The 26990-nt window shown below is 46.5% G+C and overlaps 1 protein-coding gene across 3 annotated transcripts in view; it reads right to left on the bottom strand.

The window, feature by feature from the left end:
- The window catches only part of LSP1 (lymphocyte specific protein 1), an 83949-nt gene that overhangs the window by 26141 nt on the left and 30818 nt on the right, over window positions 1-26990 (bottom strand). For 2 of the 3 annotated variants that reach the window (XM_074954845.1, XM_074954846.1), the window contains exons 2-3: window positions 19833-19982; window positions 13637-13819 (exon numbers count right to left, since the gene is read on the bottom strand). In XM_074954845.1, coding sequence (XP_074810946.1) covers window positions 13637-13819; window positions 19833-19982 — 333 coding nt within the window. The remainder of the gene's footprint in view (window positions 1-13636; window positions 13820-19832; window positions 19983-26990) is intronic. The other variant, XM_074954847.1, reaches the window with a different exon arrangement.

The following is a 26990-nucleotide window of genomic DNA, read 5'->3' as shown; positions in this document are numbered from 1 at the left end:
TCTTCAGGGCAGCGACTTACAGACTAAACAGACTGAGGGTGGGAGGACGAAAAAAATGGAGGCAGAGAGACTTGCCCAGGGTCAATGGCAGAGCTGGGAACAGGAGCCAAGTCTCCCGATTCCCAGCCCAGTGTTCTGTCCACTGGTCCACATTCATTCCAGCAGCAGGAGCTGGACCCAAAGCCTATTTAAGTCAATAGGATCCTTTCCATTGATTTCAGTGGGCTTTGGCTCAGGCCCGAGGCAGTTTATCACATTTGTTTGGCTCCATGTACTGTACTTGATTACATGAGGCAACTTCCCTTCTGAACAACTTCTGCAGTGCTAGATACCAGCATTACACAGACAGGAGAGCGCTTTCAAAACCTCAAGCCTCCAATTTCTCAACCTTCATGTCAGACGCAAAGTCCCATCTGAAATGGGTCTGGGGCTAAAGCACAGCATGAGAGGAGTACAGTACAGTAATGACGGAGGAAGACTGGGAAGAACTAAGTAAATGTCACTTCTCCGTGCTACAGAATTCCTGCTCCAGTCTCAACTGCAAAGATAAGAAATAATGCCTCCACAGGTCTAGCTCCAGATGTATGGAGCAGGAGGAGATCCCCACCCCCTCTCCCTGAGCTCCAGAGCTGGACTTCCACTGCCCAGCTAGGCTCTAACCGAGATCCCTTCTAATTCTGAGGCCATTTGGGTTAACTTGTGTGGTCAGAGGTTGGGCAAGATTAACTTGAGTTCAAGGAGATTTCTCCCCTTTGTTCTTTTGTTCCCCTGCCATCTTCCAGGAGAATTTGATTTCTAACTACAGGACAGTCTGCCTTATTCATTAGAGTACAAGAACCATTTACACACACACACACACTCTCCTGCCTGCATGTCTGTCCATGCTGCTCCTTTTTTCTTTTAATATACCATTTTTCTTCTATCTGATCTTTCCCCCCACCCGTAAAACCTAATGGAATTCAGCCAAAGGAGAATGGAAACCCAGCAATGGCAAAGCCAAACATTCAAATCTACATTGTCAAAAGTAGGGCAAGAAAGAGGAAAATTGAGCAACTTTTTTTCAAAATGCAAAGATTCCAAACAGCTCTAGTCCCAAGCTAGGTACACATCCCGTGTGCCCATCTCTAAAAGGTAGCTCCAGCCCAGGGTACCCACTGCACATATTTCTTTGACACATTTAGAAAGAGGCTCAAGGCTTGATTTTCCAGAGGTGCTAAAACAGCTGAGGCTGCGGGCCATTTGCCAGAGAGTCCATCTCTCAACTGGACACAGCTGGAATCCGTTTGGCTCACTTGTGGGTCAGTACTGATCAAGTAGGTATTAGATTTATAAGAAAGCGTTTAGACAACTGGATGCATGCGAGTTGCTGCGTGCATTAATCTTACTTCCAATAGTGGTGTTCCATACTGTAATGTAATATTGGAGCAGTTGTATTGTGAGCCTCTGATACTGTATGAATTGGTGTACAGTACTGGAGAGTGACATTAGTGTGAAGAGCTGCTCTTCTACAGAAATTGTTATGACCCTGTTGAAAGAGGCTGCCCATCAATACCAGAGAGGCTGCGGGTGGATCTTACAACTGAGGAATTGTCAACAAGAGGACAAAAGACTTGTTGTTCCGCTCTCCTCCCAGTGAAGATCAGTCATGCAAGTGGACTCCTCCTATCAGCAGAGTTTGCAGCTCAAACCATGTAGCAAGAAGGGGATAAAAACCCCAAGCAAAAGGGAACTACTAGCTATCTCTATGCTGCTGCAGCTCTGGGGAGACAAGGGCCAGGTCTACACAACAGTACCAGTATAACAAAGTTGCTCAGGGGGTGTGTGAAATATCCACACCCTCGAGAGACGTTCTTATACTGACCTAACCTCCCCATAAGCAAGAGATCCCCAGCTCCTTAGTCTGGGTTAGCCCTAAAGAACAAACGAACCAAGCTGATTATAGAAGGTTTCAAAACTTAATATAGGCAAAGACTAACATTTGTGTTACCTAAGTTTGTTTGCTTGTAAATAACTCATTTCCTTTTCCTGTTTAATAAATCTTCATATAGTTTCCCATAGGGCTGGCTACAAGCATTGTCTTTGGTGTGACCGGGGCTGGGGGTGGGGCAGGGAGCTGCCGGTGGGTGTTCTGCTCCCACCAAATTTTCCCCTTGGGTGCTTCAGGGCTGGAGCACCCATGGAGTCAGCGCCTAAGGCGCCACTTTGGGCCAGTTAAATTTAGAAGCCCTTTTAGAACTGGTTGTCCCTCGCGGAACAACCAGTTCTAAAAGGGCTTCTAAATTTAACAACCGGTTCTAGCGAACCAGTGCGAACCGGCTCCAGCTCACCAGTGGACTGGCAAGACAGACTGGAGTACCCAAGGGGACTGTCTGTGACTCTGTTTAAGGCAGCTAATGGGCCAGAGAAGTTTGCACTTGGTGGAATTGGCTGGTGAAATCTAAGACTTGTGCCCTGGGGATTTTTGTTTTTTTAAAAATAGTCTACGCCGAGGCTGGTACTCACACTCCTGTGAGCATTATAGTGACCACAGGTACCATTCAAGTCAATGGGCAGTGCAGGTGCTCCCCACCACTTCAAGCCAGGCCACTGTCTATGGAGTGATTTATAGATTCATTTTACAGTTCTTTGGCTGTTAAGCCAGTCTATAGTCTTCAGTGCTTTTACACTGTCACCAGCGCAGTGTCCCTTTGCACCAAGGCAGCCATCACCAGCAAGGCAGCTAAACTGCTCACTGGAATTAAGTATATTTTGGCTTATCAGAGAGCCAGGAACGTTATGGTCCTCACTTAAGCTCTTCGCTGCACTGCTACTGAACAAAGTTATGTTCATGTAGCCATGCCTCAGGACTGGTCATCCACGAGCAATGAACCTGGGAGCTCTGGCTCTAAAAGCATAAGCGCTTCTATTGTCTGAGTGGACGGGCAGAGGTCATTAGTTTGAAAGCAGTATAGGACTTAAACGGTTTAAACCTGTATACCTGACCTAACCACGAGAGGAGAACAGAGAGCAACACTGCGTTGGCAGGGGTTCCAGAGAACCAACATACAACAATCTCTGGTGAGGGGGCATGGGCCAGCTAGGCACTGACCACAACACAAGACAGTGAACAAATGTACGCCTCCCTCCTCAGTTAGATACTAGCACATGCAGCTGGTATCCAGGCAGGCTGCTGATGCTGCCAGGCCAACAATCAGATACATTAAGTCCGCAGCCTGGTTGCCTTCTTAATCCCAGGCATTGTCCCCTCACCTGAATCCAGAGTAGCTATCACCAGCCATTTCTGCACAACTAAAGATGGAGCAGCCGAGTGGAGGTTAGGTAACGGACAGCGTGTTGAGCAAGAGGTGGCAGAGGGTGAAAGGGGAAGTTGAGGAAGGATTTAGGCTCTATTAGGAAGTGCCAGTTCTTCCAGAAGCAGCGAGAGGAATGAAAGGGACAATGGTTCAACCAGACTTGCCCTGCACCTTCTCTTCTGGTGAAGTCTGCAGAACTGCAAGATAAAGCGACGGGCTGCTGACACTGCAGCAGCCTGGCTTCACCCAAGCGGTTCTTCCCAATAGTTGTTCATGTGAAAGGACTAGCAGAGGCGTCCCTGTAGCAGAAACAGCAATCTGGCCCAGACTCACCGCCCTTTGTCACCTTACTCCTAGCCCAGAGGAGTAGGACATGGTGATGTTTTTCAGGCAAGTAACTTACTTGGTGAAATATACAGTTTTGGTCAACCCAAAACAATTTGTGAATTTGACCCGGTTGTTTCAGCCAGGGAAAAAGGGTAATTTGAGGACAGCAAACTCAACAGGTGTCTGCACATACCCAAGCTCTCAATCTTTCCTTCATTGTGCCCAGGAGAGAGCATGAGTACCACTCTCTAACCTGGTAACTAAGGCAGGAGATGTGGATTCAAACCCCTCCTCTGAATCAGAGAAGATCTGAATGAGGACATCTACCTCCCAGATCAGTGCTTTAATCACCAGCCTAGAGACTCCTCCTCACTCTTTGTCACCATGACTATTTAGATATTTATCTAAAGTGGAACAGCTTCAACAGGAGAGACTGAGAGCAACCCACCCATAACAACCTACAGACTGGCAGTTTGTACACACACTGGTATGGGGAGGGGAGGAGAGGAAAGAAGAGAGGAAGAAAGGTCTGAGCTCAAGTCCCTGCTCCAGAGCAGGAATTCCAACCTCAGGGATTCTCCCCTTGCTGTAGTTAATCCACCTCCCAGAGAGGCAGTAGCCAGATTGACAGAACAATTCTTCCGTCGACCCAGCACAGTCACCCTGGGTTAGTTCAGTGTATTACGTCTCTCCAGGAGTGTGGGTTTTTCACGGCTGATTTAAATTCTCAGTGCAGACCAGTCCTATGTCTTGTATATCCTGTTTGCCCTAATCACTGGGCTGAAGGCAAAGGGGTGGGGTGCAAACACACACACACAATCTTTGCTGGCCTGTAATGAACTTTGGAATTTGTCAGCAAATTAGAAAACACTTTTGAAACCAAACAACATTTCCCCTGGTTTTTCAGTTTGGCAGCCACGCCAGAAAAGTCAATTAACAACTCAGGTCTACTTTGGAGCTTCTCTAGCACGTTGAAGGGAGACCCTTCTTTGCAGGTCTCATTCCCATACCATCCCAAAGCGGCACACCAGGTTTGAGGGGAGATGGCTACAGGGTGCTGTAAACAGCTGAGACCCCACCCTATCCATCCCCAGAACTACTGGGATTCCAGAGGGGTGGGGGAAATTGTAAATACAGCAGCTTCCACCAGCACCTACTCTCTTCCGCCAAAAATGGAGTGGATTTAAGTACCCAGACTTGATCTCTTCACAGCAATGCTGAGAGGCTCAATTCACTGGCATTTGTAAAAGTGCTCAGGTCTAAAAATATGTTCACCAATATGTTTGTATTACTACAGCATCTAGGAGTTCTAGTCATGAACCACTTCCCACTGTGGAAAACACAGAACAAGAGATGATCCCTGCCCCACAGATCTTATGATCTAAGTAAGGTTTGTAGCACAGCCTTAAAACCACAGGCTTCTGCAGTGCCGCTATCTATAAAGTAAACCCCCACCTAACGGAAGTGCACCGACCTGTCCTGTACTAGCACAGTCACTACAGGATGTGTCGCGTTCAGAACTAGTCTCTTTGGAACACATTTCACCCTCATGCGCTGGGTTAAGTTCAGGCCAGTACAAGCAGGAATCATCTTCTAGACTGCCGTGTTCACATCACATCTAGCCTCTCAATTGGTAGGCTCCACAGAGAAGCCAAGGATTAGTCAGGCAGAGACAGAACTATGCTCCAGCGCTTCCCAGGTCAGGGCTGAGGGGGGAAGCTGACACTGCCACCCTTCATGCTATGCTGTCCCTACTAGGAGACTAAAAGCCTTTGGTCTCCAGGTCTGCTAAACCATCACCATTCACCAACACTACCTTGGTTCGTTCTGAGAAAGACAGTGAGGTCAGCCATTGACTAGGCAGAAAGCATCCCAAATGCTACTATCTCTGAACAGAGACCAACTTTAAGAGGATATTATATAAAGCTACAATTTATTAAACATAGTAGGTAAGGTAATATATTTTATTGGACCAACATCTGTTGGAGGAAGGTACAAGCTTTGAAGTGACAGAGCTCTTCTTCAGGTCTGGGGGAGGAGGCAGAGTGTCTGAGCTAAATATAAGTTGGGACATGATAGGATCACTGCTTGCCTCCAATACACACAAGATAATGCACAAAAAACTCAGAAATCCACTCAAACTCACCCATTTCACCCTCACCCACAACAACTTAAATTTAACACACACACACTTTGCCCAAATCACTGGAACAGCCCTGGGTGCCAGGATGGCTCCCCAATATGCAAACCTCTTCATGAGCCACCTCAAGAAAGAATTTCTGGACAAATGCACCGCAACACCAATATTGTATCTGAGATACATCAATATTTTCATCCTCCAGACAGAAAATCTAAACTCTCTCTAGAAGACTCCCATACCAGCATCAACTTTCTGGACACCACAATCTGCTTAATCTAAACAAGATATACAAGAAATCTACCAGTCACCACATTTTCTTCCACGAATCCAGCAGCCAATCCAGACCACACATGCAAAGAAGTTATCTACAGCCAAACACTCAAACAACAGAATTTGCTCCAAAAGAGAAAGTCTGAGATACACATCTTAAACACACTTAAAACCACCTTCCCTAAACAATACATCTGTTAGTCTATAAGGTACCACAGGACTCTTCGCAGCTTTTACAGAGCCAGACTAACACTGCTACCCCTCTGATACGTGACTTCCCTAAACAAGATACACAAGGCAGGTGAGGCACTCACCCAGCTTGTCTCTCTAATGTCTTAGAACTAGGGTGACCAGATAGAAAGTGTGAAAAATGGGGGTGGGGTTGGAGGGTAATAGATGCCTATACAAGAAAAAGCCCCAAATATTAGGACTGTCCCTACAAAATCAGGACATCTGGTCACTACTTGGAACCAACATGGATACAACAAACACTGCATTCACTAAACAAGGACACTCTGGCAGAGATTGCATCATGGAAAGGGCCACCCTAATACCCCAGGAGAACTTGCTTGAAGACAGGAAAGAGAAGCCACTGACAGCACACCCATAGTTATCACCTACCACTCCACACCAAAACCCATATGGGGGTATCATTAAACAATTACAACACATATTTGATGGAGACCACACCCTGAAAGAAATCTTTCCCAAATCCCCTATGGCCTTCAAAATAACCCTACAACCTCATCACCAGAAGCAAGTTCCTCACAGACCAGGACACACCAACTCAAAGCAGCACCAGACCGTGCCAGAAGAGATGTAAAACCTGCAGATATCTCCACTGCTGCAATGATCAATACTCCCCTCCCACACACACCTTTCAAAATTGATGGGTCCTACACATGCTTATCACACCATGTGGTGTACCTCATCAAGTGCCCCCGCAACAACTATGTGCGTGAAACCAGACAATCGCTGCATTCCAGTGAGCTCATACAGAAAGATGATAAAAGACAAAACACCATATCATCCACAGACAAACTTTTCCAAAGCAATCACTCCACAGCAGGGTGGATAAAAATCAATGATTTTTAAAACATTTTAAAAAATTTTAATAAAAGGATTTTTATTTAAAATGGATTTTTTTGATAAAATGCTTTGAGGGAAAAACCAATGTATATTAATTAAAACTATTTTTACATTATAGCTCAAAGATATCTCATCATGGAATAGGGATTATAAATTCTAATTGTATAGTATGAGACAAAATATTCATGTAATGTTGAAGAAAAGTTTTGTAAATGAGTTCCAATAGTTCATGGATTAGGGACCCAATCTTATGGGGTTCCAGGGGCTTCTGTATAGAAAGATTAAGCTAAATAATCTATCTACCCAATGGGACTTGGTATCTTCTAGACTGAGCGTCATCAGAGATGCTTAGTTTTGCAGTTCTCAAACTATGGATTTGTGTCTCCAGAGATAACATGCTTGTTAAGAGCAAAAATGTTTTTAAATATATAGAGGTGAGAAATAACAGACCTCAACCCTATTGTCACTCTGCAAATTTGTGTACACAGAGTCAATCCCTTACTCCTCTCTAAAAGTGCAAAATTTCTAAAAGTTCAATGAATAGATGATTGCTGGGGGCAGAATAGATCTGGACAAGGAGACAAAGTCTGGAGATAAATGTGAGAAGGGAGGGACAGGCAGTAGAAACAAAAGTGAAACTGTTTGAGCAGCATATTCCAGAAGCCTTGAGGTCTTTCTGAGTGTAGCCTTCATTGATTTGAGATCTACCATTCTCTCACTAGAAGGGAAAACCTATAATGGCAGCAGGCCAAAAGAGAGACCCAGTTTGAGAATAAGAACCATTCAAGAAATATATGTTTGCTGATGATATTTTAAAGAAAGTCACACCAGTGAACTGGTGGAAGTCACTTAAGCACTTGGATTTAGAATGACCAGACAGCAAGTGTGAAAAAATCAGGATTTGGGGGGCGGGGGTGTGTGTGTAATAGGAGCCTATATAAGAAAAAGACCCAAGAATCAGGACTGTCCCTATAAAATCGGGACATCTGGTCACCCTACTTGGATTCAGAGGCTGTTGGAAGTGATAATCTCACTTTTAACAGCAGTAGCTTCTTCTGCCGGTGCAGAAAGAATATTTTCTTCCTTTGGACTAATTCATTCCAAATTAAGGAATCGTTTAGGACCTGAAAAAGCAGGAAAGCTTTTTCTTTTCCAGATTATGAACAAATAGGAAAATGAAAGTGAAGACAACTGAGTTAGCTGCAGAAGCCAATATTTTAAGTTTCTTGTGTTCACCTGGTTGACATAGTGGATTTAATTTTTTTTTTTAAATATTTCATTTAACTATTTTAGTTAAACACAATTTTAACAAAAACAAACCTGATTTTAAAAAATTTGAATGTTTAAATTAAAAAATTCATATGCTTGTTTTGTTAAAATATTGTATGTTTGCTGTTGGGGAAAAAAATCCAGAATACATAACGTTGTTGTTTTAGTTAAATAAAACAATTTAAGTGTCTGTCTGGTGATGTTCTCCTCCTAGCACAGCATGGCAAGAAAATCCTTCAAATATTAACAATTAACCTGTTGAATTGGAGATAGTTCACCTCCCAGTGACTTCATAAATATCTGCTTCAATTACCTTTGGTAAATGAAATAACCAATCATTCATTTTCTGATATAGCTGTAAAACTAATCTGAAAAGTTCTCAAAATAAATCACTTTAAAAAAAATGTGTAATGTGTACCTTCTAAAAGTGAAACCTACATCTATCTCCGAGCTGTGAAGAATATGTATTAAGGTTATAATAACCAATAAGAATGCACTTTTATGTAGAAATCCATGATTAAAGCGAGTCTTCCTGACTAGTGACTTAAATCATGATTTAAATCAGCTGTGGAGCAGGGTAGATTTGATCTTTCAATACTTGTCCTCAAGGGAAACCTGCCCAACTCCTTCAAAAGGCAAGCCTGTGAATTTAAATATATAACTTTGCTAGATACCAAAAGCCCTGGACTTAACAGAGACACTGTTTTTTGGCTCATTACAACAATTTGTAACACACCCGCTTGTTATCCTTAATTGCCCACTTCAAACCTTTTATGCATAATCATCTAACCCCCAATTGCCCATTCAAGTAACTGCCTCCCCTGTATTATCCCCTCTGCTTCACAATCTGTCCTAATTTGTACTTAGGTCAGACACACTGCTTCCTTCCCCCGACCTGATGGAAAGCTCTGTGAAGGTACAAGCTTTTGAGCTACAACAGAAGTTGGTCCAGTAAGAGATATTACCTCATTTACCTTGTCTCTAATATCCTGTGACTAACACAGCTACACCACCACCAAGATATTAAACATCTCACAAAAATTATTTGAGAGCACTGACAGCAGAGGTCAAAGTCACCCCCATGCTGAGTCAGAGGAGGGGCAGCTTGCATCCCTTGATCCTGAGTACTGGCTTGACCCTCCCTGCTCCCCCATCCCCCATTAGAACAACCCCAAGGGGTACCCTAACTTGCATCCCTGATGCAGTAGGTCACTAGATTCTATGGCACTACAGAATAATCAGGGCACATCACACCCCAGCTACAGCATCTGTCAGTGCCTCTTGAAGAGCACCCTGTGCAGGGGCACAAAGCCAGCATAATGTGGGTACATTAGCACCCTTTAATCCCACCACACCCCACACACAGGTGACCAGCATGATTCAACCCAGGGCTCTAAAGCACTGGCCTCTCCCCCTCAAGCTAAAGGAGTACACTTAACAAGCATGCTCCGTTGTGGGTGGTGGTGTTTTTTCAGTACCCTAATAGACGTAGGTCACACCCCCAAGCTTGAGACTGTATCAACATACGGGTCTCTGAAAAGTCAGTTTTCACAAGGAAAAGTGTCTTGTAGTCACCGTTATACTCCAGGTGAGCAGAAGCCTTTAACTAATACCCCAAGTCTCAATGTTAAGGCGAGAAAAAAAGCACCCCAACAATCACACCTTTTTGGGAGCACGGAGCACTGCACCATTGTCCTGTGCCTGCATACACCGAGCATTGGGTAAAACCCAAGCTAGACTCTTGGGGGGCTGGATTACATCACTGGTTCCACAGTCAGCAATGTTGAAGGGTAAATCCTCCCAGTACATCTACAATAACCAAGAAGGGTGGCACCAGACTCAGAGTAGTTCATAGAACCACACTCAGTGGCAGGAGAGCTGCTTATAGCAGAGACCCACTCGGAGCTGGCTGTGGGTGAGTGCTAATGGCCACTTAGTGAAAACCAGACTTGCCAGAAGCCAGCAGTTCTGCAATGGGATTTTATTTTAAGCTTAAGTGCTCTGGAGAGTGGGGGGTGGGCAGGGGAGAGACAGGGAGAGAAGCAGTTTTCTCCCTTTCATATTTATTAAAGCATCTTGAAATGGCGGCTATGGACCCTGCAAGAAGTGGGCTGAAAGGTTCTCTAGTTTCACTGTGGCCTGTGCTGAAACAGCAGCAACTGCGGACTCTGCTGCCCTCCTACAACAGGGGTGGAGTCACCACCTCCCACCCAACTTTCAGCAGCAGGGAAAGATACGTGTCATTCTACAGCAGCAGACCTGTCCCCCCTACCGACACCCCTAGGCAAAGCTAGGTCTAACAGGTTAGCAGAAATAGCAAACAGCCCCCCCCATCCTACTCTGTGGTTGTTCTCACAGCAGCCTCTCTAGATGTCAGTAGAGCACCCAGAACTGGCCCATGTCAGCTGACTCAGGCTCATGGAGCTATAAATCTGCAGTGTAGACATCCCATAGCAGTACTGGGCCTATGACACAAGTCACAGTTCCATCCAGCAGGGCACAACTCTCCCTACCTGCCAACTCATTACAGTGGCAAATGTCCATAATATGAAAAGACACCTTTCCCCCCACCCAAGGGGAGAGATCCCAGCCACAGCTCAGGAATGAGATGGAACAGTCCTCTCCACTATAGTTACACTCCTTCAACAGGAATGGTGGACACAACCACTGAAAAACAGGGTGAAACTAGAGCACATGACATACCTGAGAGCTCCCACAGGGCTTCCAACTACTCTGTGACAATATCAGCAGAAGGAGTGGAAAAGCAGATGCATTTAGGGAGCACAATATAGGAAGCAAAATGAAATTTCCTACAGGTTTGTGAGGTACTTCCTCAGGTTCCCATAAATCACACCCACACTGAGTCAAACAAAGACAGCGGCTGGCAATAACTGAGGTTACCCCTTTGCTACATCAGTTCAACCCTCCCTCAAAAAAAATTGCATGAGGGCCAGCGCCTGGATTTAAATGCTTTCCAGCTGACAACTGCTTGGCAACTCCCTTCACTGAGCCTTTACCTGCCCCAGGTGTTTGCAATTTTCCCTCTTCCAGCAGCTGCAGAGCAGCCTCTCCTCACGCAGCCTATGTTTGTCAAAAAAGAAACAAAGTTGCACTTTTTTTTTTTTTAAGGGAGTGTTGCCAAGAAGGAGCAGGCAAATAAGGTGCAACATTTCTGGTCAACAAGGATAGAAACTCCTCCCCATTAAAGGCAAAGCACATGTATGCCTGCTCAAACACACACACACACACACACCCCCAGAAGAGTGGGCCTCTTCTAGCAAGAAATGTTCATTGGAGGAGAAAGAGAGGAGGGAGGATTTGGGGGAAATGGGCCAGTTCATAATGGAGGCCCTAGTCCTGCAAGTATGATTGAAGACAATGGGATGAGGGCTGTGTAAAAAGTTCACCATGGGTGAGTGTTAGGAGGGTTAGGGCCTTAAAGAGGAGGGAGGAGATGTCGCTTTGGATTTTATTTTGCTAAGAGGTTTTAAAAGAAATACAGCTAGAGAGAAAGAGAAAACTATATTTCTGTCTGCTTTTGATGCAATGTTAATTATGCAGCTTCTCGCCCTTCTGGATAAAAAGGGACTAAGAGATTTTAAGACAAAAATCCCAGTAACATCAGACTAACAATGGGGCTCAGACAGGATGTTCAGATCCAGGTATAAGCGATCCCCCAGGGAAGGGTTTGGATCCAGGGTTCAGCTCAGCAAGGGAACAGGGACCAGAAGCAAAGTGAGGGATTTGGGGGTTTACCTATTGCTGATACTGGGATGGGTGGGCCTAGGCCCTGCCATAGCTAAAGACCTACCCTCTTAATGGGGGAGGGAGGAACCAGCACCGATAGAGTACAGTGACAATAAGCAGTCTGCAAGTGCCTTTTGAAGAATTCCCTAGGCACGGGTGTAACCCACACACCTCCTGGGGGTGGTGTTCTGTCCTCTCTAGTGGCACAGAGACCACGTAGGGAGAGAGGGAGTTTAATGAGTCTGCTCTACAGTCTTAGCTAAGGGCCCTATGGCTTTTAGCTCATGCAGTAGCAGCTCATGCACTTAGCTCCTGAGGTCCCAAGTTCAACCCTGTTTGGCTGCATACGATAACCCTATGTTGCCCACTTTTTTCCTGAGAACTCCACTGCTCGGCGAGGTGCCCTGAGCAGGATGGGGGGACGATAACACGCACCATTCTGGCTGGCACCACAAGCCAGAGGCAGTGCTAGGAAACTGCCATAACTTAGAACAGCTCCCTGGGCTGCCTAAATTACGCTGGAGGTCATTTCAGCCCCTGCAGCAGCTCAGGTTTCAGAGTAACAGCCGTGTTAGTCTGTATTCGCAAAAAGAAAAGGAGTACTTGTGGCACCTTAGAGACTAACTAATTTATTTGCGCATGAGCTTTCGTGAGCTACAGCTCACTTCATCGGATGCATACTGTGGAAACTGCAGAAGACATTATATACACAGAGACCATGAAACAATACCTCCTCTCACCCCACTCTCCTGCTGGTAATAGCTTATCTAAAGTGATAACTCTCCTTACAATGTGTATGATAATCAAGTTGGGCCATTTCCAGCACAAATCCAGGTTTTCTCACCCTCCGCCCCCCCCCCCCCACACACACACACACAAACTCACTCTCCTGCTGGTAATAGCCCATCCAAAGTGACCACTCTCTTTACAATGTGTATGATAATCAAGTTGGGTTGCAGCAGCTCAGACTCAGGAGGGCGCAGAAGTGGCTTAAAGCCAATTTTGTCCTCACTGCCCTTGGACTTAACCTTCTGTGCTGTGCCTCCTGGAGGTACGTTACAGCACAGAATCTGCCCCAGTGCTGTGGAAAGCTGGTTCTGACTCCAAACATCACCAAAGCTTTGGGATCTGAGCTTGTCTCTCCACAATAGCACAAATTATTGTGAGTTGAATGTTTGCCTCTGAGTTGTCAGACTAGTTCTTCCTGCAGACCTAGCTCAGCCCAAACCCTCCTGCCCCCAACTAGCAATGCTCTGGGCTTGCCCTCAGCAAGATGCCACCTCCTTTGGAGTAACCCCTTCAGAGAATATCAATGTTGGAAGGGACCTCAAGAGGTCATCTAGTCCAACCCCCTGCTCAAAACAGGACCAATCCCCAATTTTTGCCTCAGATCCCTAAATGGCCCCCTCAGGGATTGAACTCACAACCCTGGATTTAGCAGGCCAATGCTCAAACCACTGAGCTATGCATCTCTCCTTCCCTCCCTCGCTTACTGCTGTACCTTTCTCCTATGCAAGTAGGCGCTTCTTCCTGGGCCTGTGTCCATTCCCTGGGGCATGTTTGCTCCCCCTCTTGTGTTCCCTCTGCAGCCCACCTCTGTTTGCGCTGCTCGAGCTTCTGAGACCAGTCGCTGAATCCCTCATCCTCTTCCAGCTCTGAGGTCCCTGAGGGCTTAAAGTCAAACCTGAAACACACCAGGAGAAAGATTAGAACAGTGGAACTACAAAGGATCAAAGTTGGTACAGATGATCCCCATGCTGGTCATGTTCCTTCCCTCTGCACTAACCTGGCTAGCACAACCATCCTCTAGTAGCTCCTCTCATACAGTTACAGCTGCAGGACCAATAAGGGCCTGGTCTCCGGAATCCCACCCATCCTCATTCTCCATTAAAGGAAAGGTCACAAAGCAGCCTAAACCACTTCGGAAAGCACCACAGAGCAGCCACATAGGAATTCTCCTGGTATAAGGGGAATCCCTGAACAACACAGCAATTCCACGTCACCCCCATTCCTGGGGCAAAAGAGACAGTGACCTGTCCTCTGTGCTCCTAGTGATTCCTGGCTCCTCAGATAGCCTCGTGGGGCCACAGGAAATCCCAGCATAAGCTAGAGCTTCCTTCAGGCCACCGGTGCCTTCACCCCTTCCTCTGGTCCTGCACTGAGCACAGTTTGGCCAGACCAGTGACTCTGGTGTAAAATCTTCTTAAATGCATTTAGGAACCCAGGTCCCATTCATGTTTGCCCTGCAGCTTGGGTATGCCATTTACACTAGTGCCAAGTAGATGCAAAACACTCTCAAATGAGAATGAAAGCACTTTGCACCCACTTGGTAGTGGTCTAAATCACAACACACGGGCACAACAATGGATGAGTGAGAGAGGAAGGATGGTCCAGTGGTTAGGGCTCTAACCTGGGACTTGGGTTCAATCCACTGCTCTGCCACAAATTCCCTGTGTGGCCTTGGGTAAGACACTTAATATCTCTGTGCCTTGGTTCCCCATCTCTAAAATGGGGATAATAGCACTGCTCTCCCTCACAGGGGTGTTTGGGAGGATAAATGCATTACAGATGATAAGGTGTCTGGATCTGTGGTAATGGGGGCGGGCAGACAAGTGGCTTAGATAGACTGGTCCCCATCTGGCAGTGCAAACCTACCTACGAGCCTTCTGCTTCATGCCTCACTGCCAGCAATAAGGGTTCTGGGATCAGTTTGTAGACACCAACTGCTACTGATGATGTGTGAGGCAGAACACAATCAGGCTTTGCTCTTTTGTGTCTTCCTGGGCTCTTCTCGGCTGGTAGCAGTTTAACAAACTTGCTCTTACCAGCAAAGTAAGCAGATATGGATTCAGGAGGGTAGAGCCTTGGTGCTAAGAAAACCAAGGGGAGTTTTGCCATTGACTCCACTGAGAACTGGATGTGCCCCAAAGGCGGCAGGTACGGAGAGTGAATAGGTGTCATTTTCCCAGAGTCGCTTTCCCATTTGGATTCATAACTGCACTTTACAGTGCTCCTGAAAACACACATGTTGGCAGTTCCCGTCCCCCCCCATGCCACGCCACCCACTGCCAATTGCTGAGCTGGCACACGCCGGCGTAGTTTGGCACGGCCAAGTGCTCGTCCCTCTGCTTCTTAAAAAGCCCTGCAGGGGGGAAAAGGGGGACCAAGAGGAGCTTAACCTCTGGAAAGATTTCCTATCCTTCCACTGGTGAGGGGAAAACTCCCTCCTCGTTCACCAAACAGGAAAGGAAAGAGGTGAAGAGGAACTTCTATCCAACTGCCAAGAGCCTGCAGACCTTCATCACCCTGCTGGCACGGCATATACAGACCACGTTCCAAAGCGCTGATGCAGCCCAACAGCTGTGATTTCACACAAAGACACAACAAAGCCCAGTGCACGGTAGGTGGTCGAAGGAGGATTGGCTCCTCCAGATCACATGGCTGCCTGCTGCAGAGCAACTTTGGCCCATTTTATGCTCATTGCTTTTCCCTTTCTCCTTCACCATCTAGGCTTGTGGTGACTTCAAGTGAGATGCCTGAGACACATGATGGCCAACCCCAAATGTTAGAAAAATCACGGGTCAGGCCTCAAGAAGTCTTGAGATTGGCTTAAAACCGATGAGATTTTTTAAATAGATAAATGTGTGGTGGGGGGGTCTTGTTTGTTTTCTGAGTTCAGAGCCTAAGGGAACACTTGGGTTACATACATTTTCCAGCTTTTCTCTGCAACCGCGAGGGCTAGAAACTTACATTTTTTAAAGAATGAAAGCTGAGATTCTCTTATTCACGTGACTCCAGCAGCTGAGTCTTTGGGGGGAAAAATCAGCTATTAGAAGCCTTTTGACAGCTGACAACAACAGACAGGCCCAGATTTAAATACCCACAATGCCCCACATCTCCAGAAGGGCCCTGGCAATGCAAGGATCTTCAGTAACTGGGGTGGCATTCACTCCTGTCCCAAATCAGGTGGTCAGCCAGTGGAGAAGCCAAGAACGTATTTCAGGGTTCTTCATGACGTTTTCACATTGAACCTTCCCATATTGACTAAGTGATACAATGACAATCTGTGATGTCACAGGTGAAAGTGGATCAGGATTTACTATTCTTGTAGTTCCTAGAGGCCCCGAGTGAGACACCGTGCTCGACTCTGTTCACACAAATAGTAAGAGAGTCCCTGCCACAGAAAGCTAACAATCTGAATAGACAGGATGGGAAGTATGGTTCCTGTTTTACCAATGACTACTGAAGCACAGATAGGGGAAGTGACTTGCCCAGGACACACAGGGAACGCTGTGGCAGAGCCAGGAAAAGACTCCAGGTTTTCTGAATCCCCGGTCAGTGCCTGGGGGAAGAGCGGTCCTTGAGTGGGAAGCTCAGCCCTTAAAGGCATAGATAAAGGCCATACTCCAGTTGCGGGCAGCCAGAGCACAGCCCACTCCAGTCATTCCCTGACCCCAATGCCCTCCTTTGCCAGGGACAGAGAGAGCGCTATGCTCCGTGGCAAATCCATAGCAGGAGACTGGCAGGTGGTCCCCATTCCCTCTGTGATGCTCAAGAATCTGCCCCAATGTCCTGACTGCAGCTCCTTTACCTTTCTGAAATACCACCCCCAGCGCTCAGGCTGCAAAGGTCGGATGCCACTGGGCTGGAGTTTGGGGCAATTTTGATTTCACAGCCTGGTCTTCCCCGACTCCCCTCAGAACTCAAGATCACCAGGGAGGAGAAATAAAAGGTGTGAGAGTGGGGCTGGCATAACACCACTCCCGCACTTCAATTCTAAATGGCTTCGCGCCACTCCAGCATCCAGGCCTACAGGGAAGCCACCACAGCTGTCTGGGGGAAAAAAATGTGACCCAGATTTACTTTTGGGGCTGTGCAAAGCCCCTCACCCCAAGGAAACGACGAGGGCCTGCTTACACAAAGATGAGTTGCATGAATGGGGTGAGTCACTGTACGGGGGCGTGGTGTTTACACAAGAGAAAGCAAAGACTTTTGGAAGATTAATGGCAGGCTGACCCCAGCTCAGCAAGCCAGCCCAGGTGGCCGTCAGCAGCTGCAGAAGAGGCTGGAGAGAAGGAAATGCAATTTCAGATGGACCGCAGCACAATAGCTCAGTGCTACCGGTGTGAGCGTATAACAAAGCAAAGAGGCTGGCTAAGGCTCATCCATAAAAGCCAGAAGTCAAGATGGCCAGCAGGCACGTTTTGAGAGAGGATGGATTTTACTATCAAACTTCCCCCATTATTCTGGGGCATCTGGATGTGGGATTTGGGTCCAGGCTCATCCCTACCTAAACGATACCTATAGGTTTCCCAGCACTCTCCCTAACCCTCAGCTCTCCATCTACAAATATTTGCATGTGTATTTGTATGGGGATTGAACCCAGGACCTCTGGATCTTAAACAAACAAACAGACAAAAAAGCACAAACTTCACTGCCTGAGCTAAGGGACTAGCTCACCTCTAGTAACAAACTCCTAAACCTCTCTATGTTGTCTGCCCCTCAGAGAGGCACAAAGAGTCACACTATCCTAGCATGGGTTACATTGGTCTCTACTGGCCCCGGTGGAAAGATGCCCACAAGCTTCTGATCCTTTCCCCATCCTCAATGAGTGAGGCTAGTTCTCCATGGTTTATTTTAAATTGTAAACCATGCCTCAGACCTCTCTGCGTGATCTATCGCCTTTCTCCTCCTTCCTTGCGGGCTGATGTTTATCAACAATCTTCTAATCTGCCACTGTACACTTGGATCTTTGGTCACTCAGGCCAAAAATCTCCAAACATGCCTGTCTACAGTTAAACTCCTAAGTCCATATTTAGGCGCCTAAGTAAAAGTGTCCTGATTTTTCAGAAAATTCTCAGCACACACAAAGCCCACCGAAGGCAATAAAAACTTCTTGGTGCTCGGCACCTTTGACAAGCAGGTCAGGCCACTTTTATTTAGGTACCTAAATATGGTTCCAAGTGCCTAAATTTAAACATTCAGGTTACAAAATTTTGGCTTTGAGCCTGATTCATTCCTCTTTTTCTAGCACACCTAAAACTCCCAGTAAAATCAATGGGCGCTTGGACTGGGCAATGAATCCCTGCCTATCAACAGAAAGAGAATGACCATGAGCCAAAGGTCAGGTCTGGGAAGGGCAGGTCTCCCCTCCGGGCCCTCCCTTAATACAGCTGGGAATTTTGTTCCTATCTATTGTATATTGCCAGAAACTGTCAACCCCCCACTGTATCATATATGACAAATGGATCAAACACATTTTCTTTAATTACTCCCCCCCAAAAGTTGCTTCCCCACACACACGCACCTTTTTTGTCTATTCTTCCCTTCTCTTCTCTGTTTCACTGTGTCTTTTTCACTCTTTTCAATGGGACTACTAAACCTTAACACATGCATAAGGCCCACTCCTGTAAAGGCTTACACACATGCTTAACTTTTATACATTGTGAATAGTCCCCCTTGCTATAAATGGGACCACTCACAGTATAAAGTTAAGCATATGTGTACGTTTTTTCAGGGCAGGGCCTCAGTGTTTGCATTATTGGGGGGTGCTATTTTTTTACTGTAACTGCTGCTTTGATGCCTTGGGCAAGTCACTTAATCTTGCTGTGCCTCTAGACATCTGTAAAGTAGAGATATCTGCCTCAGCAAGTTGATTTGAGACTTTGTTAATGAATGTTTCTAAGGAACTTTGTGATCCTTGTATGAAAGGTGGTCTAGAAATGCTCTCAATTAATATTATAAGGTACATCTTACATTTTTAATGAAAATACGTTTCTTTTTAGAGCTGGCAGAAATATTTAAATTTTCCAAATATTGATGAAATGCTTCTCACAAAAAAGGAAACATTTTCACAAGAATTTGAAAATAAAAATCTTGAGAAAATGTTTTAAAATCCTGACAAAAATTGAACTCTTTTCATGAAAAATTCTGCATTTTTTCGTGAAAAAATTAGAGTTGTTTTCATGAATAAATTCAGATTTTTTCCTGAAATTTTTTTTCACAAACAAATTTTGATTTGTTTTCCCCACAATTTTGTTTGCTGTTTTTATGCCTTGGCCCTGATACTACAATCACTTATGCACGTGCTCAGCCATCAGTGGTGAAGTTAAGCACATGTATAAGTGGTGGCAGGATCAGGGCCTTACAGAGCTGGCTGACACTTTTTAAAAATTCAGATGAAACATTCTCACTATTTTTTTCAAGCAGTTCCACTTCTTGTTTAATTTGGGCCCTGATCCTACAAAACACTTAATATGCTTAAACAAGTTCTGTAGACTTCAACAGAACTATGCCTATCCTTAAAGTTAACCATGTGTTTAAACAGTTTGCTGAACTGGGGTCTTGTACATCAATTTAACCCTTATTGAACTCTCCTCATTTAAACTCCCAGCCCCCTGCATTTTCATCTCACAGAAAAATTTAAAACTGTCCCCCTAAAAGGCTTGGTGGCAGTAGGGATAGAATCTGTGACCTCTGAATTTTAAAGCATAAGCATCAATCTAAAAAACCCTCCCTTGCCAGCCAAGGCTTTACCAAGCCTATCAACCTTTATATGTGGCCCAGCTACCACCAGACAGGGGCAGAGCAGCACAGTGAGTGGTATCTGGGCCACACAAGCACGAGCCAAAAGTGAGGATTTTTGCCACTAGGATGGCGCTTGTTTGAAGAGTGTTCTACGCTCCAGCTCTTCTTACTGGTTTTCCTGTACTGGCAGCCCACTCTCTGACAAGGAGTCGGTGTTCAAGCCATCTTCTGCCTGGGACCGCTGCTGTTTCTCCCGTTCCCTTCTACGTCGCTCTCTTGCTGCCTCTTCCTCATCCTCCACACTCCACTGTGCTGTCAGCCTGTCAACCAGAAGGGAAATGCATTCTTAAAGCAGGCAGCCAGTTCCTAGAGAAGCAAATAAAGGGAAAATGTCCTGGAATCTCAGGAGAAAACACAGCACTGGGTGGGCCCCATTCTGTGAGCTTCACTCCTGCCGAGGAGCACTTACTTACCCTCACAGCATGCCTGGAAGCTAAGGAAACCACTTGTGTAAGTGCTACACAACATGAGACAATAGGATTGCAGAATCAAGCCTTGTATGAGAGGGCTGGATTGCTTCTTAGGGGATGGGTAAGTGTGTCTATGGTAGAGTCTTTCACATATGAAGCGACAATATGTCCCATTCTTTCCAAGGCAGTCCCATTTTCCAACGGCCTGTACCAGAAATTCGAAACTAAAACAGGATACCTAACTACCCCATAAAGCTGGTCAAAATGTATTCCATGGAACTATTTTTCATTCCCCAAAAATGCAGTTTTGTCAGACTCTAAACGTTTCGTGGGGATGCGTCCATTTCAATGAAGTTTTCAATGGGAAAAAAGTCAGAACAAATCATTTCTCATTTTGTTTCGATAAGGTAAAGACGTTTCTTTTTGACTCTCATTGCAAGTCATTTCATGCTGCCCTTTATAATAAATATCGATTTCACCATTACATTACATTAATACGTTATGGGTAATCTTTTACTATAATATGAAAATCAACATGAAATAAATTCAAATGATACGGTCAAAATGAAACATTTTGACTTTATCAAAACGAACCATTTGAATGGTCCCGAATTTAAATTTGTCAGAATTTTCATTCTGTGGGAAATTTCAAAATTTCAACTTTTATTTCCCACCTGTAATTCCCCCCTTTCCCTCCCCATTCCCCCATCCCCACCCCCAAAATGCTGGAATTTCCCACGGGACAGAAATTCTGGTTTCCAACCAGCTCTAGTATCCCATTGGATGCTCAACAGCACGATTCACACTGCCTCAGCGGGGGTGCCGCTGAGCAATCCCAGACTTCAGGGAAACTCTCCCTACAGCACCTGGTGCCACCTACGCGATAGATATCACCCCACAGCCTGCCCACGCCGGCTGCGGAATAGATGTCCTGCTTTTTCAGTTTGATTGTCTGGTCACTTTCCCTGTGTGTCATCCAGCCTCAGCTGGCAGTGACCGAAAAGGGCATGTGAAAAGAGGGTCTAGATCTCCGCCCAGGGGGCAGCTGTTCCTATCACACTGATATCATGGCAACTGGTGGCCCTTCTGGCAGCCTCAACAAAAAGATCTAGCATTGGATGGCCTGGGAAACTAAATCACCTTCTAACCCCTAGGTCAGAGTTGAAGCACCTTGACAGGGCAGTGTGGGGGAAGTGTGCTGCCTAGCTGTTCTGTACATGATGGTCCTGATTCAGGAAAGGCCTTAAGCGAGTGCACTTGAAAGGCATTTCAGCACATGGTCAAGTGCTGCGCAGAGCAGAGATTTGTTCCATACTCTGGGCCAAAGGAAGGATTTCAGCCCTCAGCTCCATTAGTTCTGCCCCTCTGCAGTAACATTAAAAGAATGACAAATATTATACACAACAACGATCCAGCTCTCGGAAATCCCAGGCCCTGAAGCTGAAAGGTTGCCCAATACTGTGAGAAATCCAAATCCAGGTTTGTGGGCCCCTACACTCCCAGGGAGAGAGCCCTACGTGGAGCAGACCTTGACATGTTTTCTTAATCAGCTGAGTAGTTATATTTTAATCAGAATTCCTGTGCCAAGCTGTTCCCTTGCTACAATGGTGCAGGGAATGTTGGTGGAGGGTACCCAGCGCTATCGCTCAGCCGGACTCCAGCTGTGCTCTGTGCTGTTTCCTTCCTCCCTTGCATAGAAGAAAATCCTGGCTTGGCTTCTCCCAGAATGTCCCAGCCTCCAGATAATAAACCCTCTGTCAGCAAAGTGACCTCTCAGATCCCAGAGGAAACGATAAGACCGTGGCAACATTCCTACACTGGTGATAACATGAATTTTCACGCAGGATCCGCTCCTCCCCTTCTCGCCTCTTTCAGCACCATGCTGATCTTGGTGTGAGAAGGACAAGCTATGTCAGTGACCCGACCAGTCTAACTTCAGCACAGCAGAACACCAGCCCATCCCTGCCAGACTCCTGCTTCCTTAGGGTCTCAGACTATAGCTGTAATAGAGTGAGGGCTGAGTCATTCATGGCCCCTATCAGCCAGGCTCCAGCTGCAATAGCATGGGCTCCAATCCTTTTGCTTCACTGTAGGGGTGAGTCTATCTGACCCTGGATGTTCCCCTGGAGATATTTTTGCAAACATATATAAAGGAGAGCTTTGAGGAAAGCATTGGTTTTTGAGCAAAGAGTAAGGTCCTTTGTTATGCTGATGATTTGTAATGAGAGTAACACCCAGAGGCTCCAGGTGCGAGGCCACATGGTGCTAGGTGCTGTACATACTAGAGGGCCGGTGTACATGTAGAGCTGCACCAGTTTAACTAAAGGTGTGATTTGAAAGTGATTTGAAACTGGTGCAAAAGGCTGTGTGGACATGCTTATTGCAGTTTAAACAAGGCTCATTTTTAAATCTTTACCTTAAATCAGTTAGGGACAGGTTTAAGCAAAACCTAAATAAAGTACTCAAACCAGAATACCTATGTTCCCACAGGGGTTTGCACCATCTTAATGAACCTGATGCAAAGGGGTGTGTAGACAGCATCATAGAGAAAGATGGCCCCTGCCCCAAAGAGCTTACAATCTAAACAGACAAGATAGAGAAAGTGTGGGAATGGGAAACTGAGGCACAGTAACTTATCCAAGAATACAGAACAAGTGACTGGCAGAGCTGGGAAGAGAATACAGGTCTCCTGACTCTCAGTCTACTGCCATAGCTCCTAGACCACACTGCCTCAGAGTAATTGTTGCAAAGTGCTTTCCCCAGGCAGCTGTCAAGAGCCATCACTCAGGTGTCTCAAGCCAGGCATCCAAAATCATCAGTGAACTTTGAGAACCTTGGCCAACATATTTGATGTTTCTTTGACTAGCTTGTTTTCCAGCCCTTTTTTGTGTGTTCTCAGACCACAATGTGTCTGAGCTCACCTCCATTTAAAGCTCCTCGCCATCCCAGTGTGGCACGACAGCACGTGGCAAGCACGCCAAAGACCTCAGAGGAGCTGGCGAGGAGGACTGAAAGAGCACAGAGAGAGTGATGATTCCAGCACACTAGTGGGGTGTAGCAAAGTTACAGTGCACAGACCAGCCCGGATTTCTCGTCTCCCGCCACAGGAATGAGCTTCTTCTGCCGGTCACGACCCAGCACCACTGCCAGAAGGGACACTGCATTTTCTAAAAATTACATTACGTGAATTAAATTGCTCCCTTCTTCTCCCATCCTGCCTCTTCCACCCCGCCCTACTCCACACAGGCACAGAGAGCGTGAAGCCACCAGAAAGAAGACCCAAGCAAATCCCCTTCTTTATTCATTCCACACTCATATTTACTGTTTTCTCCATAGTTCCCATAGAAACAGTTGTCTGTGGTCCTGGCCAGGAGCCAAGGTGGGATGGGGGGGAGGTAAGATATATAAATGAAGTCATTCATTAAGCTCCGCCTCGACCTTCCTTTCTTATGTGACAGAACTTGATAAAGTCTCTGTTTCAGAAAGGCTCTTAACCCCGTCTGTCCTGGACTCCCCCAGTCATAAGGTGTGAGGGCCCCAGAATGAGTGGGATTTTTAGAATTCACCTGGAATTCCCCAGGGGGCTGCAGTGGGGAAGAATTATAACTACCCCCTCCCGCCCCCCAGAGGTGAGCTGGAGTCTCCCGGGGGGCTCCAGTAGAAATTTGTGTGACAGTCATTTACATTATCAAATGAGCTTGGCTTGCAGCCCTCTCTGTTTGGATGTGACTAATTCTCTCTCCATGACCTCACCGGCTCACTATTCTGTCACTGCATCTTCTGAACTGGCTGTGTGGCATGTGAGCAGAGGACAATAATAACGAGAACAAACGGGGGTGGGGGGGATTAAAATCATTGCTCGGCCCAATCGATAGATACCCACTAAATTCACCCTGCCAAAGGACAGCCTGGCATATTGGCTTCTCTTCCAACTGACCCACATTGCAGCTATCCCAGTGCTGAGAGCCTCTTTGCCATAAACACGTGGGTCGCTGCTTTCTATTGTGCTGCACAGTGCCCAGAGGCCCGGGGCCTCCAGCTGGAGGGAAGTGCCGTCATGCTGAAAGCCTCTCCCAGGCTTCTGTCAGGAAGAGGGGGCGCACCAAACAATCCCAGCTGCAGCTCAGGCTGGGGTTTCTCTCTGATGTCACTTGCTTGTCCGTGGCGCTGCTAAAGATGTCCCCTCTTCAAAACTTTTGAGCAGATCTGGTGAATTTCAGTGCTCAAGAAGTGTAGGGGCTGGGAGAACTGGCCAGATCCAGGCATTGCACAAGCAGGCTCTGGCCAAACTTTCTTCACTACAGCTCTGCCAACGTGACTCCAAACTGGCCTGGATGCAACACACGCGCCCAAGCTCACTCCCTGCCATTCCAGTCCTAAGTAGGAGCTGCTAATCACACAGTGACTTAAAGATAAACTGGATATTATCCACTAGGGACTAGACTTAGGCCTGGTTTACACTTAAAACTTCTACCAGCGTAGCTACATCGGTCAGGGATGTGGAAAAAAAAACCACACAATTTAAGGACACAGCTGTGCTGACAAAACCTACACTGTAGACAACTAAAGAGAGCAACCAAAGAGCGCAAAGCTAACATCATTTGGGGAGATGGTGTTCATATACTGGCAGAAACACTCTTTCTGTTGGCATACGCTGAGTCTACACTAGGGGACCGGGCCAGCACAGCTATGCCAATCTAGGGTCTGTAGTGTAGACATAGCCTAAGAACACCCATGTTCATTACACTTGTGGGGTTTAGCCTTATGGGTAAGGATCACAGCTGAAGGATTAGTACAGTCCATTATCTCACTGTATCCAGCCTTTCCCTCCCCTGCCCCCCAACATACAGCCAGTTTGCCTATTTTCAATTGCAAATGTACATCACAATGAATAACCCATAGATCCAGAAATTGCACGTGTTAGGGACCATTTGACATTCATCACCTCTGAATCTCCCTTGCTTTAAATGCAGCCTTTCTACCAAACAATGTAAAGACCCTTCTGCACAGCACAGCCTCCCCCCGACCCCACCCCCCCATCATAGGCCTGCATCTTCCTTAGCCTATCCTTTCACCCAGGAGTCCTAACTTTTGTGACGTCCTAACTTCTTGATGCAGAGACAGCTGCAAATATGTCCTGAGCACACGACATGAGGTCAATGTGCAGAGAAGAACCAAAGAAAAGGAGGTGGAGAAAGAGGGAAAACTTGTACAGTCTCACACAGTGGGTCTGAGTTTGACCTCCTTTCTACCCCATCCCTGGGGTTGCATAGGGTGTGATTGAGGCCAGGCCATGATAATACCAAAAGGCATATTTAAACGCATGGAATGGATTATTTATGACTGATTAAACTGTGCTCACTTGCCATGCGGCTCTTTTGCTGTAACCTTTATGATCCTGCCTCCCATCCCCTGCACTGTGAACCCTGGGGAACAGCCATGTATCATCTGGTTATTCCCCAAAGCCCGCAGGGCATGTTCTCCCCAGATACAATCTCCCTGCTGAAATGGAATTGGGACAAAAAAGCCATTACAATAATAGCTGCTACCCCGTCTGACCCAGATTCTCCCCCACCCCTAGTCTGTCTGCCCAGGGCTTTCTCAAAGAGGGACAAGGGGTCAGCATGGACTTCAGTGTGGAGCAAAAGCTTTCACCATCCCACGCTCACCAGCTCCTTCCTCCATCTCCGTTGTCCTCCTCACAGGCTTTCCATGGGATGGGCTCAGAGAGCAGGAGAAGCCTGACAGTGCACGCTTACATGATAGATCTCTGTGTGTGGAATTAATGAGCTGAGGGAAAGAGAGAGGGAATGAAGGAGGAATTGCATTCATTCCAAATGCTTTGACGAAAGCCTCATCTCCAGCCCATGGGGTTCCAGTGATCTCGTAGCTGTCCTGCAGCCTGTGTGCTGTGCATGGAGTAATCATGTCCCTTCCCACCATGGTATAGAGGTGCATAATGGGTCAGCTATGCCATATTACCATGTACAGAGCCAGTGAAGCAAGGGCAGTTGTGGGCTGCAATAAGACTCTCCAGCCATGAGTCCATAACAGTTTTAATTCTTTCTCTTCTCTACAGCTGGGACCTCTGGATCCAGATCTGGAGTTCCTCTAACTCTGCTCTTTTGAGGCAAGGTGCTGTTAACTCCCACTCTCCACAACCAAGGATTTCAAGGAAGGTTACGTTCCCTGGGGCATACTCCTCACCCACGCTTGAGGAAATGACAGTGGCCAGGCAGGAGAATTTCTGGCACAGCTTCTGCCGTCTTTAAGGGAAGTGCACCAGACTCTGGGAATCTTTTGCCTGGTTCACAGCTAAAAGGAAGTTTTGCTGGCCCAGAACCAGCTCTCAGCACTGAAGCTAATTCCAGAAAGGAAAATGAAAAGCCTCCAATGGGGGCTAGACTTCAAGGATCTGTGCCAGAATTCAATACCCCTATGCAAGTGAATTCAGCATTCCTGTCTCCCGAGCCAGCAGTGGCAGCAAGTGCTTTACAATTATTTTCTTTGGTGCCTGTGTATGTGAGACAATCTCTTCCCCCTTCTCCCCCCACCCGCATACGTAAGGACCAGGTTAGGTGAAGGCAGCCTCAGGCTTTGGGATCGCCTACTCGCACTCGCAGCAGGAATTTATTACATGCACCATCGTACAGTCTGGATGGTATTTCCAAAAGCAGTCGGGTGTTGACCGAACTCTGCTTCCATTGGACTCAATGGTAAAACTTCCACTGACTTCAATGGGAGCCAGGTTAGGCCAGTGCTGGATGCTTCTGAAGTTACCACCATAGAGAAGGAGGGGTGTCTGAAGCTGAAAGCAGGTGGCAATGGCAGCCCTCTGGATGCTTCCCCAGCCCCCCT

The sequence above is a fragment of the Natator depressus genome, chromosome 6 (genome assembly GCF_965152275.1).
Source record: "Natator depressus isolate rNatDep1 chromosome 6, rNatDep2.hap1, whole genome shotgun sequence".
In the NCBI taxonomy this organism is placed as follows: domain Eukaryota; kingdom Metazoa; phylum Chordata; order Testudines; family Cheloniidae; genus Natator; species Natator depressus.
Note: the sequence above shows the minus strand (reverse complement) of the source record. Positions and strands in the feature narration are given on the sequence as shown.